We start from the raw sequence: 21,421 nt of genomic DNA, 5'->3' as shown, positions 1-21,421 counted from the left end.
CGGTAGACAGTATCGCCATAATCGACAGGAAGAGGCCTGTATTATCAGCTTTTTGCGACAAGCATTAGAAAAGCAGGACTTCATTCTGTAGAAGAAACTCGGCATGAACTTAAGCTTTTTTGCCATGGCATCAATGTGGTGTTTGAAGTTGAACTTGTTGTCCAACCAAATCCCAAGATATTTATACAGCTCACTCAACCCATTCAATGGATACTCCATCCAGAGTGGTGATGTTTGAGGGGACATTGACTAGGCTATTTAGGTTTGCCATTTAGCAATTCATGCTGCAATGAGGCAAAGTCATAGGCCAAGTTTGACACTGCCATCAAGTGAGGGGGCACAGGAATTCAGAATTGTGGCACAGTTGGTAGTGCTGTCGCCTCACAGCTAGAAGGTCCTGGGTTCGATTCCCGCTGGGGACGCTGTGGGCACTGGCGGCGTGTTCCCTCCTCCGCGTCATCAGTGCCTATACCCGAGGCGGGGGTTGGCGATAGGGCCAACTGTGTGGAGTTTGCATGTTCTCCCCGTGTCCCCTAGGGTAGATACCCTCACAAAAACATGCCGTAATCCTGGTCTCTAAAACTACCTCCCCCTGGCCAGCCGGGGCGCCTGATGGAGGGGAAAGGAACCGGTCGGAAATAACGTGTCCCTTCCACGCGCTACGTCCGGCCGGGGAAATTCCCCTCTGTCAGGTGAAAAGAAGCAGCTTGGACTCCTCATGCATAGAAGGAGGCATGAGGTCAGTCCGCTGCCCCCCCAGGTTGGCAGAGGAGGTGTAGCGCCCAGGATTACATTAGATAATTGGCACTGGGTGAAAAGAAAACTGGGTTACAAAATCGTGGGATAAAAAAATATATAAAAAAAAGAAAAAGGAATTCAGAATTGTATCATCGGCATGCATATGATACCTACAATGCTTGGATTGAGTACATATATGGTTTACATACAGCAGAAAAAGCAAAGGCCATAGAATGGAACCTTGAGGGATTTCTTTCTCAAATCAAATTTAACACACAGCCGAATAAGTAGCTTTTGAACCAATCTAGCACATTGTGGCGAAAACCTTTATTCGAGAGGACATTTAGCAAGACATGGTGGTCCACAGTGTCAAATGCCTTGCTAAGGTCAATGAATAAGGCTGCACAGAACGATTTAGAACCCAGGACACCGCTGATGTCATTAATAACATTAAGGCATGCTGTCACAGTACTATGTTTTGCCCTTAAACCAGACTGCATTGGGGTTAGAATCTTATGTGCATCAAGAAAGAATTTACCCTGAGTCGATACTTGGATACACTAGTAGTGGGGTCAAACAAATCCCACTAACGTTATATTGGTTTTCTTTTATATGAGTTTGAGAGCTCACTTTCACTCTAAAATCTCAGCCAGGCTTGACGTCAGCTGGTGTGGCATAAATCTCACACATACGATGAAAAAATAAAATAAAACAATATTATATCATTGTATCATATCAAATATAAATTATTTGTTGTAGGCCTATGAGCATTATTGTTGCCGTGTACACATGAACAAAAGAAAGAAAGAAAGAAAGTCTGGGGAACATTGAAGTGAAGAGTAGCTAGAATGGTGCCGGGCCGTTAACCGTATGGGCAGGAGCAGTTCCATTACCGGTGACTGAAGGGAGGTGCTCCGCTCGCCAAGGTATGCACATCAATAGTGTCCTCATAGTGCCAGATTTTGAGAAATAAGCAACACTGAACCAGGTCAAACAAGCCCAAGAGAAGCAACTTGTAGACCACATGAGCATCGGCGCTATTTATTTGAAATGACGATCTACAAGCTCACAATCTACAAACTCTACAAGCTACAAGCTGACAATGTGGTACCGGTGAATATGTTTCGCTGTTGTAATTGCTTTGTAATGAATTAATTACGGTGATTGTTTTGTCCATAGATTGAGGTGTGATTAATAATCAAATTAATATCTCATAGCCCCCCTAATGACTCTAGGAGGTCCTCTCCTTTCGAGATTGTAATGAGCCAGTGAATAATTGAGTGGAATTTGCTTATTATCACCTGTGGATACATCGTTCATTCTTAAAAAAATAAACTCCAGCCTGGTGCCATTGAATCCGTAATGTTGTAAAGTTGTGGCTTAATTGCTTTTCCTAACGAGGTGACAGAGATGACAGATCATCCCTTGTGGATAATGTGTAAATCAATTGAGACAGGTGCGCCATGCAACATTCCATATGTGAAAGATAAATAATTATTCTAGCACAGGGGTCTTCAACAGGGGGTCCGAGACACCTAGTGGGCCCTCAGAGTAACTAAATGAAATAGCAGAACTACAAGCCCACAACACCTCGTGCTGCGCACGTTGTAGATCGGGTATTTTCAGCGGTTTGGTGGAGCCGGAGAAAAGCAGACCAAGTACAAGTTTTCAAAGTATTGAGGGTTTAAGTGGTTAACTGTCTGAAAATGCACATTAACGTGAATCCAACAAAACTACATAATGACAGACAGTGCTGCCAAACAAGTCTATGAAGCTATCCGTTAAATCTATGAAAAAGGTTAATCTGCCACACAATATTTTACAACATGTAGTAGGGTGGGCGTCCCTGCTTCATCTCTCTTTCAGCTAAGGGGTCCTTGGCCTGAAAAAACGTTGAAGACCCCTGTTCTAGAATAGAGCTTTCCAAACTTTCATTAAACAAGGAACACCACACTCTGAGGTCACAGAATTCCTCCTCAGTGTCAAAAGAGTGTGTATACTCTATGTGTTGTGCTAATATACTCTGGGTAGACACGTAGACCTTTATTGATCCCAATGGATAGTCAGTTGTGACAGCAGCTCTGCAGCAAGGATGAAACTATTAGTACAGAATAAGTAGTAACTTAGTAATACATGTTTTGTTTTACAAAAGGTAGTAAAACTAAATTTACATTTTTAATACAGTAAAGATGACTTAAATCTGCACTACTGTATGTACAGTAACTTTCCTCTTCTACCCCAGATTTGAACCCTGTTTCTTGCACAAGTGCTGACATTTTTACCATTGAGCTAATAGAGCCTGCATGCTTGCTCAGGGGATACATTTAATCTCGACCATCAGGTCATAATTCGTGTCAGGTCCTGTGTCTATAAGGGAGACATCACCTTTGACACAATCTAAATGCCTCAATAGAGGAACAGGGAGACAAAAATTCAACCAACCCAATTGTATAAGTTATCTTGTATTATTAATGTATGAATTAAAACAAAGTGACATAGTGCTGCTTTAACGTCTGACCCTGACCTCTGCTCCTGGTCTGCTCTAGTATACTCATCCACCAGTAGGTGGAAATAGAGCCATAGGTATAGTATGCAATGTATGCATTAAAATAGCTTATAAATAGACATAAAGTACGATATTCTCTGATTATGTCACGCCTTTCACTGGCCCTGGCCTCACATTACCACCTGTGGTAACTGGAGGGACTGATAAGGCTAAATCACAACTGATTTTAAAACGGGAACTATAATTTGGCAGCAACTATTTGGTCAAGTTTCAATATTAGTTGTGTTGTGTTGATGATATGTGATACCTCGACTATGCTAAGAAGTATTTTCAAATCATACTAAAAACCGTGTGTGTGTGCGTGTGTGCGTGCGTGCGTGCGTGCGTGCGTGTGTGTGTGTGTGTGTGTGTGTGTGTGTGTGTGTGTGTAATACGGGTCTCCAGAAGGTATCAATGTTGAACATGGAATTTAAATAGCATGTTATTTAAACTAGGCTAGGCTCATTTGTTTATCTAGTGTCCAATGTACAGATTATTATTATTATAGTATATTGTTTAAACATTAGACTGAGGCTAGATTCCCTTAATTTGATGTACGGTATATGATTACCTTGCCTAAATTGTAAATTGCATCAAACGTCCACCTCCCTTTTTAAAGATATTCAGGGTTCCCACAGTCATGAAATTCCTGGTAATGTTTTGAAATTAGAAAAAACCTTTCCAGTACTGGAAAGATTTTGAAATGTATTAAAGGTCCTGGAATAATATCAGGGGTCCTGGAAAATAATATTTGACTATGCATTTTTTGGGTAATTATTTTGTAAATATAAAACATTTCCAATACATTTTTACGCGAAATATGTAACAAAAGTAGTTTTTTTTCTCCAAACGGGCTGTGTGATTGCAGTATAATGTATAGGGCATGACAAAAAGAACAGATCTACAAGCTCACAGTATCACGCATTCAGCGTGATGCGTAGTTAGCTTGTAGGTTTAAGGTCTGTTCCTTTGTCACGTGACACCAACCTGTGCAGCTGCAGCACATGAGCGGAACGGTGAGAGCAAATAGCTAAACTGTTAGTAGTCCTGGAAATTGGGTTAAATATCCTGGAAAAGTCTAAAATAGCCTACTGTCAGGGAAGAGAGAAGCACATATGACACGAGATCATGAGGCAGATATTAAAATCCATGACTTGATTAGGATTGTCCCTTCTCTCATTGCCTTTGTCAAGACAGTTTCACACTGTGTACAGCTTCACTAGTCGGCACAATCATCTAAAACCAACTAGTAACTCATGTGGGATGAGCAGCCACAAAGACAAAAGGATGTCACTAGAGGGCAGCATTGCATTGTCTTTTGACAGCTTAAACTTGATGTAAAAGATCATTTGAAACACTGATTAATGGGGGGGGAAAGACAGCACCTGCATATTAGTATTTGGTGTTCTCCAATAATCAATAAATGTTATAATAATTTTGGAAATAGGTATTTGAACAGCCAAATCTGCCACGGCATTTCCCATACTCAAGGCTAATTTCATATTTAACAGTAGAAAGGGTTTCAGAGCATCGCTCATGATTATGTTTATCATTTCTACTCTGACTGATATTTCACAAATCAAAATACAGAGGTTTTCAGTCATGAGATTTTTTTGCTTTTATCCATTACATCGATTCCTATTTTGGTTTTATTGGATGTTGCGTTCATGATATATGCACTTTGTAATTACTAGACCCACGGCCACACATTTTTGAAGGCAATTACATGCTAACGTTATGGAGTACAAAAGGCCATTGTCACTTGACTCATGAGGACATTAAGTGCCTAACTTAGTGAGAACAATCACGTTTTGGCAACAAAAATGTAGAATTGGAGACTTTTTCATGTCAAGGACCCCTAAATTGATAGGTATTTGGCCGTGGACTCCCAAAAGGTTGTGTGGCAGGGACCCCCAGAAGAGAAGATTTATGTAATAATAAATAAAGAAATGTACTAGATTCAAAAACTTCCAAAATAGCAGATGTACAAGCTCGCAGCCAACGTATAAATGGTTAGTGGTTAAAATGATTGTGATTCGACATTAACTACTTTTGCTGAGGACCCTTAGGTACCCCCCTCCCCAAGGACCCCTATAGGGGCTCCCCAGACCCCACTTTGAGAACCTATGGCATAGAGCCTATGAACAAACAAAGGTTAATGCACGCACCGCAGGTAGAGAGTCCCGGCAGAACTGTGCTGCCACTGTAAATGTCACTCCCTGACTCTACCTGTTAATAAATAAGTTGCAGTAAGTTGTCAGTTTCTGTTGCCTGGAGTGTGCAGTCCCTTCCTTGGAAGGTCCATCCTTTTTTACAGTTTATATAACTAGACTAGCAACTCCTGCGATTTTTCTTTCTTCTTATGAGCCCTCTTTTTGTCCCATATATAGTGCACGCACGCACACACACGCGCACACACACACACACACACACACACACACACACACACACACACACACACGCATACAAAATATATGATTTCTTGAAACACTAGAGCCCTCGGCCCCGGAGTATACTGCTGGTTTTATGTTCCTCCTCAGCTCAGTGAGACCTGGGACGAGTGTTGATCACCCGTTTGTTAACCAGCTGGTACAATGGAACACCATTAGGAGACAGACATGCAGCTAGCTGGAGTCGTCAGCTTCTCTCGCCACTCTCATCATCACAACATTGTCAAATTAGCGCCTCGCCTCCGTCGCCGTGGCACAGGGGAAGCCAGGGAAATGAAAGGGAATTGTGTTTATTCCCCGGGCCCCCACCTCCAGTACCCCCCCCCCCCCCCCCCAAACACCTCCACAACACACCCCCCACCCCCCAGTCCCTCCTGTGTCAGCCTGTCAGTCTCTCTCGTCTGACCCTGCGGGGAGATACGGAAGGCATCCTGAGCCTCTTCCTTCCCTCCGCAGTCAGCCGCTGAATCATTCATCAGCCAACTGCCTGATTCTCTTTAGAAAGCTAACAAGGCTTCAGCTCCGCCATGAGAGAGGGAGAAAAGAAGAGAGAGAGAGAGAGAAGGAGAGAGCAAAGGCATAGCTGGCGGTGTGATGTGCCCGGCGGCTCTTCATCTTCTCCTCCTCCTCCTCACATCGTCTCTCCTCACCGTTCCTTCGCTCCCCTCGGCTCATTCTTTCAGAGCCCACAATACTTCCGAGCAGGAGCTGCTTTCTCCTGCTACTTTCTTTAAGTTAATTCACTCCTTCAACTTTACAAGTTGAAGGAGTATTTCAACCAAATAATTAGTTATTTTCTTTTCAATTACACATCCTATGAAGCCTTGAAGTTATTTATTTAATTGTTTTAGTTTTTGTCACATTCCTAAGACAATAATTTGATGGCCGGCGGAGTCTCCGCTATAGTTTCCTACCGGAGACAATCAAATTATTGGTTTAGGCCTGCGACAAAAACTAAAATATGCTAAACATCATGGAGTGTAATTGATATAAAATAATAAGTCTGCTCTGAGACAAATGTAGCAACACAGACACTCCATGAACCTACATACTGTAGATCAAATCATAATTTGTAAACACGACTCCTGTTGTGTACAGATAATTACCACAAATGTGCTTGCTTTACTGTCAGTTTACTTTGTACCTGGCTGGCACTAGTATTCTACTGACGTGATACAAACAGATATTAACATGAATTATTATATGCAAATAATCTAAATGTAGGTCATGTACACATGCATAATTAAGTCCTTACATATGGTTCACTCTTCAGGTCTAGTGATAGGCCGTCACCGAAATATACATTCACAAAGCACACAGTCCTTGGCACAACATATTTTGAATGAAGGTCCACGGCCAAAGACATAATTTGGGCCTAAGGGAGCCAGCACACAGGCATAAAACCAAACAAAGCTGAATTCTACACACTAAAATCCAAAGTTTAACAGGACAAACAGGCGTGACTGATACTGCAGCGACATGAACAAAATAAAAATAATTGTATTAACGGATAGCAGTTACACCATGTGTGTCAGTCACCTCCCGCTCCCCCCCGCCCCAACAGCGTAATCACAGACAAACTGCCGCGTGCGCTCTGCTCTGTGTTGCGGACAGACAGAGAACATTTTCGCCAACGTATACCACCCGTCCCCGCAGATAATGTCCATAAACATGCTCCACATACAGTAGATGGCATTCCAACATCTTCCAGTTGGCTTTTGTTTGCGTTTCACCTTGCTTAAGAAACGTTCATGATGTTCAGCAGCAGTGCAGTGTGCTTGAGACTGACTGCGTTTCAATCAGCTGTTAAGGGGCCATCAAGCCACATGACAGTGTCAGGGATGCATTAACCCTCTTTTTTCTGTTTTCTGAAAACAGCATCTCACAATGCATCATGATTCATGATGCGACACTTGGGTTAAAGTCGTTAAACTGATTTTAATGCTATATCAACAAATTTGGCTAGGGACCCCCTGGAACCTCCCCAAGGACTTCTCCTGTGTTTCTCTGCCCACCCTGGAGCCCCTCCCTTCACACCCTCCGTTCTTCCCCCTCCTCCCCCACACTCCCTCCTCTGTTGTTTGTCTGGAGATGTCCACAGCAGTCAGGACACGCGATGTGACAGGAGCGGGCTCCTGTTCTCTGTGGCCCTGCTGCAAGCGAGGCACCATGTCCTGTTTTATCTTATCCCTTGTCTCTTTTTTCTTGCCCCGCTCTCTCTCCCCCTCTCAGAAGGGCCTCGTGGCGCCGGCTGTAGTGACAGCTCCCCAGCAGGCCCCCGTGGTCATGGCCCCCCAGACCCAGGCCCAGGTCCAGGGACCGGCTACGCCGCAACCAGCTCAGCAGCCCCCACAGACGGCCAGCATTGCGGCGGCGCCCACAGCCCCCCCTGGAGGTCCCATTATCTCCCAGGTCTGTTTCTCCTGCAAAACCTCCATCTCTGTTTCTCTCCCTTTCTCGTCCTCTGTACTTCTATCTTCCCCATCTATATCTATATATCTTTTTATTTTCTCCCTCTCTCACCCTATTTCGTTCCCTCGGTGTCTCTCCATGTCTAAAGTCAAGCCTTACAGGGTTGGAGTGTCACAGCTGCCAGGAGTCTGGGTTACCATGAGGTCAGCTGTATAGTAGCCTCAGCCTGGTAAACACATTTTCAAATGGCCGAAATGTATATAGGGCTGCAGTGGTTTGAAGTATTTCAAATTGGACATACTCCAGTAAAGTAAAAATGCCTCTTAGTGAGTAGTAGTTACACCACAGACACAACAGAATGTACTCACAGTACACACTCTGCCACATTGCTAAAGTAAATGTACCAAATTGCATACTGTGAGTAGTAATACTACAGTTCAGTTATTATAATTGTATGAATAATTACTAAAATAAATCTTTATTACATGAATGTATTTTAATTAAGTTTGTCCTGGATAGTTCTTTACAACTCACAAGTTCATGTGAAAATTACGTAGTGTAAAAATGTTTTGGTTGGCATTAATCCCTCATAAACTGATTTTAGATTCTTATTATTATTTTAGCTTGAATGGAAAATTAAAATGTTTAGTCCAGTTGGTCTTGGGAGGAATGTGGTCTTTCCCCTCCTAGCTGCACCTTAGCTAGCTGACTCGCTACCAGTTACACGAGCATGACACAATGTCCTGCCAGACTCATCTTTCTATGTAAAAGTATCAATGCTGCAATGTAGAAATACTCTGGAATTCAAAATATACTTGAGTAGAACAAGTACAAAAGTATTGTACTGAAAATACCAAAAGTAAGTAAAGAATGTCACCATTTCAAGTTTTCAAATGTATAAAAGTCTTTTGAAGATAGCGATGTCACGCATTGTGAGCTTATAGATCCTTCTGGTATTAAGCTTTCTGGTATTGGCTGGTATGCACTCTCATGTCGCTTCAAGGTAGTTTCCAGACAATTTACCCAAACTAACTACCTGGTACCAAAAGGAAGTCGATTTGAGTTGAGCCTTTACTGTCTGGCCATGAAGACTACCCATAGGACCACAATGGAAACAAGACACACACACACACACACACACTCACACACACACACACACACACACACACACACACACATGCACGAACACACACACACACACACACACACACACACACACACACACACACGCAGTATATTGCGTTCATCCATCTTTAATTTCCGATGGTCACGTTGCTTCCTGGAAAGTGAAACATGGTTGTTGTCATTGTGGTTCACAGGAAATGCAGGAGAACGTGAAGAAGTGTAAGAACTTCCTGGCCACGCTGATCAAACTGGCGTCCCACAACTCCCCGTCTCCAGAGACCTCCAAGAATGTCAAGTCGCTGGTACAAGACCTGCTGGTGAGTCTAAGGCCGCCCCATTTTAAGAATGTCAAGTCTCTGGTACAAGACCTGCTGGATTAATTCGCCTTTATTCAGATTTTTTTTTTTTTATATTCACCTGTTTTTAGCATTGTTGTTAGCCCCCGCTAGCCTCCATGGAAGAAACAGGCAAAATCTGTAATTGTCCGTTCACATGCACATGCACGCCGACTTTATGGCACATAAAGCACGTGCACGTGCACGTGGACTTTACTAACAGTATGGCTCATAATGCGTGAAAATGGCCGACTTTTACTTCAGGTTCAAACGTGAAGACAACAAGAGCTCGTTGTTCTTGCTTATTTGGTTCATTTGTCTGGCACTCAGTCAGAACCTAATACCGCCCCCTATGGTACCAGGCATTAGGGGAGTTAAAGTACAAAATGTAAAAGTAGTCATCATGCAGAATGTCTGTCTTCGGGCCACGTTTCGAGCTTGTCGATGACGATGTGCTACTTTTGCTATTTTAGAATTTGAATCCTGCAAACCGCTTTGGACGTACTATAGGTTTTTTGATGAATCTATCATGGTTAAAATGGAGTTTGAATTTATAATGGGTTTGTATAGGAAGGGGGAGGGGTGGCTAAAATTAATATCAAATATCTAAATACTGAATTGAGCAACTTAAAAACTGTCCACTGTTCACAAAAACCCGAGTAGACGATGAAATGTAGAAAGGTTTTTTTGCAAGAAATCCCTTGAGTGTTTGCTCTCTCACGCTTTTTCTTTGTTTGTTTGTTTGTGTTTACTTGTGGTTTAGATTATACCAGGATTATGCCGTTCACACGCACTGACATTCTGCACCTTAATCATACTCAGTTGGCTATTTTGTCTTTTTGTGTGTGTTTTTTCTAGCACCCTAACGTCCATAAGTAGTATATCATGCTCAGTATATATCTGCTGCTATGCTCACGAATCTTTATTTCATATCTCAGGTACTGTAAATATGTAGATATTTTTGTTTCTTGTCTGAACTCGTCCCCTCTCCCCCCTTCTCCTTCTTCCCTTTATTTTTTCTATGGAAATAATGATATGATGGGAACTATGCATGAAAACTAATTTCACCCACTAAACCTGTGATGTGACAACAAAGGTGATTCTAATGTGTGTTTAATGTATGTGTACACTTTTCACCAGTAGATGGCAGCGTGCAACTATTTCCAAGCCCCCCCCCCCCTCTCTCTCTTATTGTCTACTTGTCTACTTTGCATCTTATTGAGGATTATTAATGAGCTGTATCCCACGGCAGGGATGTGTGTGTGTGTGTGTGTGTGTGTGTGTGTGTGTGTGTGTGTGTGTGTGTGTGTGTGTGTGTGTGTGTGTGTGTGTGTGTGTGTGTGTGTGTGTGTGTGTGTGTGTGTGTGTGTGTGTGTGTGTGTGTGTGATCATGTCAGTGTCACCACCACACAACATTACTTCACTTATCATCTGCTCTGTCTTGATAAAGTGTTGTTACTCAAAATTTTAAAGGAAACTTAAAACTTTATAAAGTACACACTCAAAACACACAATAACATCTTAATTTACGTACTGGATTGACTGTGCCATTTAAAATCTTCAGTATTTCTGTTATCTCTTTTTTATATGTTTTTTTTCAGTGTGATATTTCATGAGGATGTTTTTTGTATGTGATACACTGATACTGAAATGTTATATATTGTGATTATTGCATATTAATGGCTGGACTCCAGGAAGACTCGTCGTTAAGGTGGCAGCTAATAGGAATCTGTATAATGAACAATAAACATTAATCAATCAATCACCCCCTCCCCTCCCCTCCCCTCCCCTCCCACCTCACAGGATGCCAAGATAGACCCTGAGGAGTTCACCAGTCGCCTGCAGTCGGAGCTTAAGTCCTCTCCCCAGCCCTACCTGGTGCCGTTCCTCAAGGTGTGTGTTCCCTAGGTCTCTCTCACTCACACCCACTCCCATGTATTATTCTGCAAGAAAGAACAAACAAGGCATACAAATGCATCACAAAGGAATGCAAACCTTGCACACTTCCAGCTGGAGCAGGTACCTGTCTGTATTAAATCGCAAGACCATCTTTTCTGTCTTTATTAGTCAAACATGTGAACAGCACGGACAGTGAAACATTAGGACTAAAAGGAAAACAAAACAAAAAGTTCTGGGAACTTGTTTCCGTCGTGGTCCTACGTATTCAATTCATCAACAGAGCATAGAATATTAACTCATTAATACATGTTATCAATTTACACTGGTACGCCTTCATTTCAAGGGGATTTTTATACAGTACCTCTACTTATAGTTTTCTGACAGATGCTTTTTCAGGCCAGGTTTGAAAGAAGCCAGTGATTCACATTTTACAGGGCATTCACATGATGGTGGCTAGAATGAATCCCCCCCCCCCCCCCCCCATGTCTTTACTAAATTGGGGGGTACCAGGTCGGAGGTGCTCCCTCTGGTGTTGTGGCTGTGACTATGAAACAGCAACCCCTTGAGGGTTGATGGATGTTCTGACAAGAGTCATGCACAATGACTATAAAATATGTCTTTGACCAGCTGAGAACCACTGTTCTAGCAGTGATTCTGAACCATTTACATGTCAAGGACCCCCAATTTGCTGTGCGTTAGTCACTGTTTGACCCCCAAACAGACCAGTTTAGGAAACCCAATGTAAACTGGTCCGTCATATTGATGTTATAGTGGGTTCCCCTAAACCAGTAGTTCTCAAAGGGGTCCAGGGGATTGATAGTTATGAACCAATTGGATGATGCTACTATGTGGTTTGGGGTCCCATAGATCAAAATATCATCGAATGGGGGTCAGGCAGTGACTAATGCACATCAAACTGGGGGTCCTTGAAAATACAATGGTTCAGAATCACTGCTATAGAGCCATACAAATCCTCTCTTATGGAGGTCCCTGGCATATATTTCCAAATGTGGGACCGCAGGCTAATATGTGTCAATTTGTGGGTCCTCTGCACCTAAAAGTTTGAGAACTATACTGCCCTAAACAGGTCCCTAAGCTAGCATCCTAAAGCCTGTGTCCTCAACCCTGCATGCTAAACTGGCTGCATCCCCAGGCAGGCACACTGGCAGCAAGGCCAACAAGGGCAGGCCTGGCAGTAAGATGAGGTGACACATGCACAGATGCAAACACATGCACATGCACATGCACATGCACACGCGCACACACACACACACACACACACACACACACACACACACACACACACACACACACACAGTCACACACACACACACACACACACACACACACACACACACACACACACACACACACACACACACACACACACACACTCTTGCGTACAAAGGCAGGGGTGGCAGCCATCCCCCTTCTGGCCTGACTAGCGACTGTGTGTGACAATGGCCCCTGCGGCCCTTGGCCCCAGTAGCTAGGGGGCCTCTCCAGCCAGCCACGATGAGTGTCACATCACCATGCCTGGCCACCCAGTCAGCCAACGAACACATGTTGTCATGCAGTGTTAGGTCGCTTCCATCACAAAAGATTCTGCCTGAAATAGTCACAGAGAAGCTGCATCAATTCTTCAGGTCTAGGGAAAGGAGAACAAGCGCATTGTGGGAAATGGCTAAAGGTTTTCTTTGCGTGTGTGACGTGCGTGTGCACACGCACTAGTAACACTAGTACGGTAAGTACAGTTTTAGTAAAGCATGCTTAATGTGTATACCTCTTTTATTTATTGAAGTTTAATGGCTAGTAGTAGGTTAAATATAAAGCATGCATCCAGCAAAGACAGTTGCCTCCCAAATTCGTAAATAAATGCAATTCTATATTTTGTCTTCTTGTGTATACCAAACCTGATTGATAAGCTGAAAGTAATTGGTTTTGATAGAACATCAGTGAACTGGATGCAATTCTGTCAGGGGGGGAGAAAGCAAGTCGTGGAGGTGAACGGAACCCTGTCCTCACCCCTCCTAGTGAGCTGAGGCGTTCCTCAAGCAAGCATACTAGGGCCTTTACTGTTCTTAATACATGACATCAGCTTGTGACTGCAATTTGTTCTTGTTCGCAGATGACTCGGCTCTGCTGGTCTCGGTGCAAGGACACATTGCAGGTTAAAAAAGCCCTTAGCTTTGAACTCGGTAGAATCTGCACCTGGGTCGCTGATAACAAACTATCATTACACCTGGGTTAAACTGAATCCATTCTCTTTGGGTCCAAAATAAACCTCAGCAAGGCACGGCTTCACAGTAAAAGTGGGTGACAATGTTATCACAAGAAAAGAGGAAATTACCTACCTGGGTGCTGGGTCGTATTTTAGAGGCAAACTTTCCAGTGAAAAAATGGCAACTAAAGTAATCATATATAGAAGTGTATATTTGTACATCTTATGGTGTCGTCCACAGTAACAGTCTTTGTATTGAGACTCAATTCAATTCAATTTCACATGAAAGCACAACTCAATAATTGAGTTGTGCTTTCATGTGAAATTAAATGAAATAAATACTTCAATCAAATCAATCTGTACTACTGAACATTTCTTCTCCTGCTATGTCCCCAAAATATGGAATGCCCTACCAATAGTCATACAAAGGTGTGAATCCTTACTCTCCTTCAAAACCACTCTAGAAAGAGCACTTACTGTACATGTGGCTGCAATTCGCAACTGGCCCCTGTAAAATGTCTTAAGCTTATCCCCATAAATGACCCCAAACATTTTTTCACTACTCATTTATATATTGTTTCTGCATATTTTGTATATTATTGTTCGTCTTTAAATGTCTCGATGAATTGAACAGCCTTTGTTTAAAACTGTACCTCTGCTTTTGTCTGTGAACTGGTAATAAAGTAGTCAATCAATCAATCAATCAATCAAAACCATTAAGACAATAATTTTGTCACAGGCTAGGAAATGTCTGCTCTCTAATACTGAATAACTGTATGTAATGGCATATAACTAACCTCTCTCTCTCTCTCTCTGTCTGTCTGTCTGTACATTGACAGAAAAGCCTCCCAGCGCTACGTCTCTCTCTTCTCAGCAGCCAGCAGACTGTGGTCCAGGTCCCCCCCCTGCAGCAGCAGCAGCAGGGGGTCAAGCCGGTGGCGAGTGCCCCCGTGGCACCAGGGCCAGCTGCCCGCATGTGCCAGCAGCACAACAGCATCAGTACCCCCAGGAATCTCGGAAACACGGCTGCTGTGGTATGTACAGTTATGCACAGTGCTCATATTGGAAAGAAATTGGGCTACAGATGAAAAACAGTTTAAGTCAAAAAATTTATTCTGACCCCTCCACGAAAAGGCCTCGTTGTCCTGACCCCTTATCCATCATTTATACGTTATGGATAATTAGTGTGGACTTAAACTGTTCGTCTGTAGTACTCAATTATATAAACTAGTCCTTACCCGTTCAAAGATAGATCATAGACTCTCATTGATAGATGCATTTTGAGGCAGGTGGTCCGCGGACCTCTCTCTCTCTCTCTCTCTCTCTCTCGCACGCACGCACGCACGCACGCACGCACGCACGCACGCACACTCGTCTTTTATTACTTTTTTCCCAATGGTGCTCTCTGCCGAAGACAACTTTGACAACTTTTTGGAGTTTTATTAATTCAGAATGGTCTCACTGGTATCCACCGTGTAGCAGCGTCCCTGTCACTATAGGTAACGCTCGGCTCTCCTGTGGTCCGTCAATGAAATGATCTCCCCTCGTCTACTGCCATTATGGCCGGGATTTTCTCAGATTTAACCGAACGTGGATGTTAGTGGCTCATTACTAAATCGCTGCTACCTCGCGGTTACAATATTAACGCTTTGGATGACTTATAAAAAGCCGGTAGCCACATTAGCTTTAGGCGATTTTGCTTCCGGTTCATTTTGGGCGTGAATTTGGGGGTCTTCAAAATAAAGTCCCTGCTGCATCCGGAGGCAGTGAAGGGACTACAGACTGAATCAATGTTGGCAGCCAGTAAATGAGTTACTTAATGCCCACAGAGTGTTTCCAGTGAGACAACATGCACCCTGGCCTGACTCTGTTTGACCAGAATAGAACAGAGCCTTCATTAGTATGAGACACTTCACCAGGTCACTGGTGGATGGGTTTCTGAACTGCCCACAGCCCTCCTGAGACACTGACTGAGTAGATTTAGTTTTTGCTATTTTATCATGAACATTAGTGAGGACCAATTATGTGAAGATAGGTTGAAGTGGTCCTTTAATGTTTATTAACAAATCATCCTTAATTAATCATTGGGTTTCTTAAAAGTTAGTTATTAGATCGCCTCAATTCTTATATGAGACGATTTTAAGATGACCCCATGTTATGTTCATGTAAACATTGCCTTTTGTTTTGTCCTCACTTTTAACGCGTGTGTAAATATTGTGGCAGAAAGCCTCTCTGAAGACTCATGTATGTATTGAGGTAGGCTACACAAAGAAGGGGTAGGACTCAATACGTTTTTAACTAAACCTCTTCCTACTCTTTTTTTACAACATCATTTAAGAAAATAGATATTTCTTTGTTTTCTTATTTATTTAATTTTTACATTTTAAATCAAAATTTTCCTTTTTTTCCTTTGTCTGTTCATTTATGTTTTTAATATGTTCGGAATAAATACAACATTTTAAAAAAACAACATATCAAATGAGAAAAAACATCTGGTCTTGGTCTCGACTCCGTCTCACCTCCCGTCGGACTTGGTCTTGACTCGGACTCCCCCCCCATTCGGACTTGGTCTTGACTTGGACTCGCTTTAGGTGGACTCGACGACAACACTATACAAATTAGTTACAAGTAATACTGGCGGATGTACAGGCAGCTCACAGCGTGCCACAATACGATCTGCAGTTTTCACTGAATGATTGCACATGCACAGATTAGGGACACTGCGGTTCATGTCATTGTGTAGTATTGTATTGTAGAATAGAATATATTGGCCTGTTGTAATCGAGCTTGGGATAAGAAATCAACATTCCTGTTTACATCCACTGATATGTGTCCCAGTGCTGACCGCTACGTACGGTGTCCATGCACTGCCACGGCTATAGTGATGAGTTTACTGTATATCTACATGTCTGTGAGCAGATTGAGAGGAGGGGGTTTCCCATGCAGGCACTGTGTTCTGTGCTGCACGGCGGCCAGTTTGGCTGCAGGACGGGCCACTGCATTAGTGGGTCTTTGCCAGCCCTGGCCACCATAGGCCCTGGATCATGGCAAACCCATGGGACACGTGTGTGATCATGGTGTCTGTGTGGCTAACATGCATGTGTGCATGATAGCATGTGCGTGTGTGTGTGTGTGTGTGTGTGTGTGTGTGTGTGTGTGTGCGCGCGTGTGTGTGAACTGTGAATAGATTCACAGTTAAATTGTCTTGAGTGTATTTGTGTGTTGTACATTAAGCAGCCACACACAAGTCTCACAAAGGCCAAATCCCCCTTTTTTTATATAATTTTTATCCCACGATTTTGCAACCCATTTTTTCACCCAGTGTCAATTATCTAATGCAATCCTGGGCGCTACACTTCCTCTGCCAACCTGGGGCAACGGACTGACCTCATGCTTCATTCTATGCTGCTTCTTTTCACCTGACAGGGGACAGTTTTCCCAGCCGGACGTAGCGCTCGCCTGGTTATTCCAACCAGTTCCTTTCCCCTCCATCAGGCGCCCCGGCTGGCCAGGGGGAGGTAGTTTTAGAGACCAGGATTACTGCATGTTTTTGTGAGGGTACCTACATGCAGAGAACATGCAAACTCCACACCGAAAGTCCCTTTCGCCAACCCCGCCTCGGGTATGGGCACTGATGACGTAGAGGAGAGAACACGCCCACAGCGTCCCCAGCGGGAATCGAACCCAGGACCTTCTAGCTGTGAGGCGACACACTACTGACTGTGCCCACCGTGCCCCACCTAGCCTGAGTGTCTCTCTCTCTCTCTCTCTCTCTCTCTCTCTCTCTCTCTCTCTCTCTCTTATGTCTCCCTGGGCTACTCATCTCTCACTCATGTGTCCATGGGTGAGGCTCTCAAGCTAGGTCATTGCTCTGGTTGCCCTCTCATGCTCTCATGGCTGTGTGTGTGTGTGTGTGTGTGTGTGTGTGTGTGTGTGTGTGTGTGCGCGGGGTGGGGGTGTTAGAGGAGGTAAGTGGGTCAGCCCTGGGTCAGTTCAAAAGAAACATGACGGCTGCAGTTTATGTAGTGAACATGCCCGTGGTTGAACGCATGCAGGCGCACGCAGGGTGCTGTGTAGTATGTACCTGGTGAAACTGTTTGGCAGAGGGAAGGAGGGAAGGAGAAACACGCACTGAGCATTGTAAGCAGAACAGTGATAGGAGGACAGAGCCACGGTATCCATATAGCTGGTGCAAAGGGAAAAAGGCCAAATTCTGTACTGACCCCTAAGGGACTCAGATCAAATGAGAGTGAATCTGTCCAAGAAACCTGGCAGGTCGGACCAGTTAGGTAGAAGTAGAACCACGGAGGGGTCGTCCAAGGTCGAGGACAAAATGGTTATTGTTTAGTCTCAATATATGCTAGAATGTCATGGTGTTGTGATCTTAACTTTGAAGAATAATGGTGACAATGTGAAAGATATAGATATTTGTTGTCATAGTTTGGTCGTATTACCCAGCTGCCACCGTCATACGCCACCAGAGCACACCAATTAAAAGCTTCCAAACCTGGGCAGGTAATTGAGTTTCTGTAACAACGCATGGTCCTTAAATAGAAAATGTCCACTTAATGAAACCCGAGTGTACAATCTCTTCGCTTTGCCCCCAATGCCAAAACTTTACACCTGAGAGCTTTCTGGAACTGTGTCGCCAGGTGGCCTCTGGTGCAAAGCTCTCTTTCTTTTTTCTATCTCTTTTTACCTCTCGCTCTTTCTCTCACACCCCTTCTATTTTTCTCCGCTCCCCCCTCCCTCGCGGAGCTGGGGGTGGGGGGGGCCTGAAGTGGTTGTCTGGGGAGAAATTGCCTCTGTCTTTTTTCTTTTTTTTTTTTTTTGCAGGGCCTGAACAGTAATATAGCATGTGTCAGGGAATAGAAAACAAGGGCCCTAAAAAATATGCAGCGAGAAGCAAACTGGTGGGAATGGATGGGTGAGCCCCGGGCCGGGCCCCCGGCCCCTAACCGAGGAAGGAAGTGTCTCTATTAGTGATGCGTTTCCCTGCATCCCCCCCATCCCATCCCACCCCCCCGCAACCTGCTTATTTTGTCTCTCCCTCCCTGATAGTACGTTTTCCCGCCTGATTTTCACACCATAAGCTCTTTGGTATATGGGAGACATGCATACACATGGATTAAAGTTCTCAGTTGCCACAAATGTCATTTGTATTCCATAGAAACCAAAATGTCTTCTATGAAAGCATGTTCTGCCTGAAAATCATCCGGCTATTTTTAGTTATTTTAAGATTATTTGACGTGGTCAGACTAGCGATGTTCAGAACCATGATCTTCCATTTAACCCTAATGGTCTTGTATATTTCGTAAAAGCAAAGGTTAAAACGTCAGTCTTCAATGTCTGTATGTACAGTAGAACTGCAGGAATATCATTACCAAAACATCATAACTTTTCATATTGTGCTAATAGTTTAGGAAACACAGTGCCAGTGTGTAGGGCTGATTTTAACAATGTTTCACAAATCACAGACCAGGACTTGACAAAACCTAAGTAAGTAGGCCTAAGTATTATTTAGGCTTATTGTCGGCATCAACCAGAGCACAGGAGTCTATCCCTGTTTCGCAATGCGCTAGACTCCTCTTGGGGAGATGCATTGCTGAGGTGGAGTGCAACACCTACCATCAGCTCCCAGTACTTAACGCACGACTTGCCACATTCCAAGCAGTGCTACTCATACGCTGAGTTAGCGGTGCCCGGGATCGAACCTATGATGTAGTCGAAAGGCGAGTGCTCTACCGACTGAGCTATACCCGCAATAGCTATACTGTCTCTCTCACTCTTTCTCTCTCTCTGCATATACAGTGTGTAAAGAGGGCCGGTATGGTCGGGGGCCAGGTCCGGATGCCTGTGGTGATCACACCGGTGCGAGCTCAAGGTGAGGTGATTGTTAATATACACAGTGTCCTACTGTATGCTGCTTCTCATCAGATAGAGCAAGGCATTAAACTCCACCTGGGGTTCCATACTCCGTGTAGCTCAACGGGTAGAGGATTAGCACTGACACTATACCAGGGTTAACGATCCCCCGTTAACTCAGTAGAGACACACTGGTCTCTCTGTTCAGACACGAGTCTTCCTACCTAGATCCACTGGGAGTGATCCACTGTTATGTTTTTCTGAGACACTGTTTGCTTAGGCACGTTTCTTTATCTCTGCAGGACTAGTGTTTAAGTGAAGTTAAAACAAATACACGTCGCTAAATATCCAAGTCTTCAGGCGTAAACAAGGCAGCCGAATTGGGGAGAGAGAACAGGTGCCTTTTCTGTCCGGTTCGGAAAGCGTTTCTCAAACATTTACACTTTACAACTTAAAATTTACAACGCACCGACGCTCTATTCACAGAAACTCTTCCTAACCAAAGTGTGCGTGTGTGTGTGTGTGTACGAGTGTCGACTGTGCATGTATGCGCGATCGGAGGCGCATACAGAATGCTCTGGCCCTTCTTTCACCGCAGATCGCCCGCAGTCAAAGATCTCCAGGAGGTTGTTTTATGCCTGTAAATTGCAATGTGGGGATAGTTCTAAAAATACTTCCTCCATGCCTCTCTGGCCAGGAACATGCCTGTTAAAATCAAGTTTAAATTCACCCTGGCAGCTCGCCGCGTTCCTCGTCCAGAAAAACGTGTCTCGGAGCAGGACAGAAGACGAGTTTGGGGAGTTTGTGAGGAGTCGGTGAAGTGCAGTAGTATTGACAGAAGAACATATACACAGAACGGTGAAGTGCAGTAGTATTGACAGAAGAACATATACACAGAACGGTGAAGTGCAGTAGTATTGACAGAAGAACGTATACACAGAACGGTGAAGTGCAGTAGTATTGACAGAAGAACGTATACACAGAACGGTGAAGAGCAGTAGTATTGACAGAAGAACGTATACACAGAACGGTGAAGTGCAGTAGTATTGACAGAAGAACGTATACACAAGACGGTGAAGTGCAGTAGTATTGACAGAAGAACGTATACACAGAACGGTGAAGTGCAGTAGTATTGACAGAAGAACATATACACAGAACGGTGAAGTGCAGTAGTATTGACAGAAGAACGTATACACAAAACGGTGAAGTGCAGTAGTATTGACAGAAGAACATATACACAGAACGGTGAAGTGCAGTAGTATTGACAGAAGAACATATACACAGAACGGTGAAGTGCAGTAGTATTGACAGAAGATGAGAATATCACTGCTTTGCTGACTTTTGTTTTGTGTAGCTCCTTTTTCCTTTCTTTCTTTCTTTCTTTCTTTGAACTTTGCTCATAATTCTTCCTTTCCCTTCACAGGCACAGGGGGGAAAGCAGGTACCGTCCAAGCAGGCAGAAGTCCCGCAGGCCTGGCTGTTCAGGTCTCTGGGAATCAGAAAAACAAGCTCAATGACCCTGGAGGCGGTTCATTCAGGTGCCTCCTCTCCTCTCCTCTCCTCTCCTCTCCTCTCCTCTCCTCTCCTCTCCTCTCCTCTCCTCTCCTCTCCTCTCCTCTCCTCTCCTCTCCTCTCCTCTCCTCTCCTCTCCTCTCCTCTCCTCTCCTCTCCTCTCCTCTCCTCTCCTCTCCTCTCCTCTCCTCTCCTCTCCTCTCCTCTCCTCTCCTCTCCTCTCCTCTCCTCTCCTCTCCTCTCCTCTCCTCTCCTCTCCTCTCCTCTCCTCTCCTCTCCTCTCCTCTCCTCTCCTCTCCTCCATACACACAATGCCATG

General features: G+C 44.0%; 1 protein-coding gene across 1 annotated transcript in view; it reads left to right on the top strand.

The window, feature by feature from the left end:
• The window catches only part of LOC308318850 (transcription initiation factor TFIID subunit 4), a 118,696-nt gene that overhangs the window by 10,813 nt on the left and 86,462 nt on the right, over window positions 1-21,421 (top strand). The window contains exons 3-8 of the mRNA XM_080768523.1: window positions 7,966-8,145; window positions 9,465-9,587; window positions 11,409-11,498; window positions 14,565-14,759; window positions 19,537-19,609; window positions 21,014-21,128. Of these exons, the coding sequence (XP_080624649.1) occupies window positions 7,966-8,145; window positions 9,465-9,587; window positions 11,409-11,498; window positions 14,565-14,759; window positions 19,537-19,609; window positions 21,014-21,128 (776 nt within the window). The remainder of the gene's footprint in view (window positions 1-7,965; window positions 8,146-9,464; window positions 9,588-11,408; window positions 11,499-14,564; window positions 14,760-19,536; window positions 19,610-21,013; window positions 21,129-21,421) is intronic.

The sequence above is a fragment of the Protomyctophum bolini genome (assembly GCF_963924005.1).
Source record: "Protomyctophum bolini genome assembly, chromosome: 1".
Classification (NCBI taxonomy): domain Eukaryota; kingdom Metazoa; phylum Chordata; class Actinopteri; order Myctophiformes; family Myctophidae; genus Protomyctophum; species Protomyctophum bolini.
The sequence above is the reverse complement of the archived record's forward strand: the minus strand, read 5'-3'. Positions and strand labels throughout refer to the sequence as shown.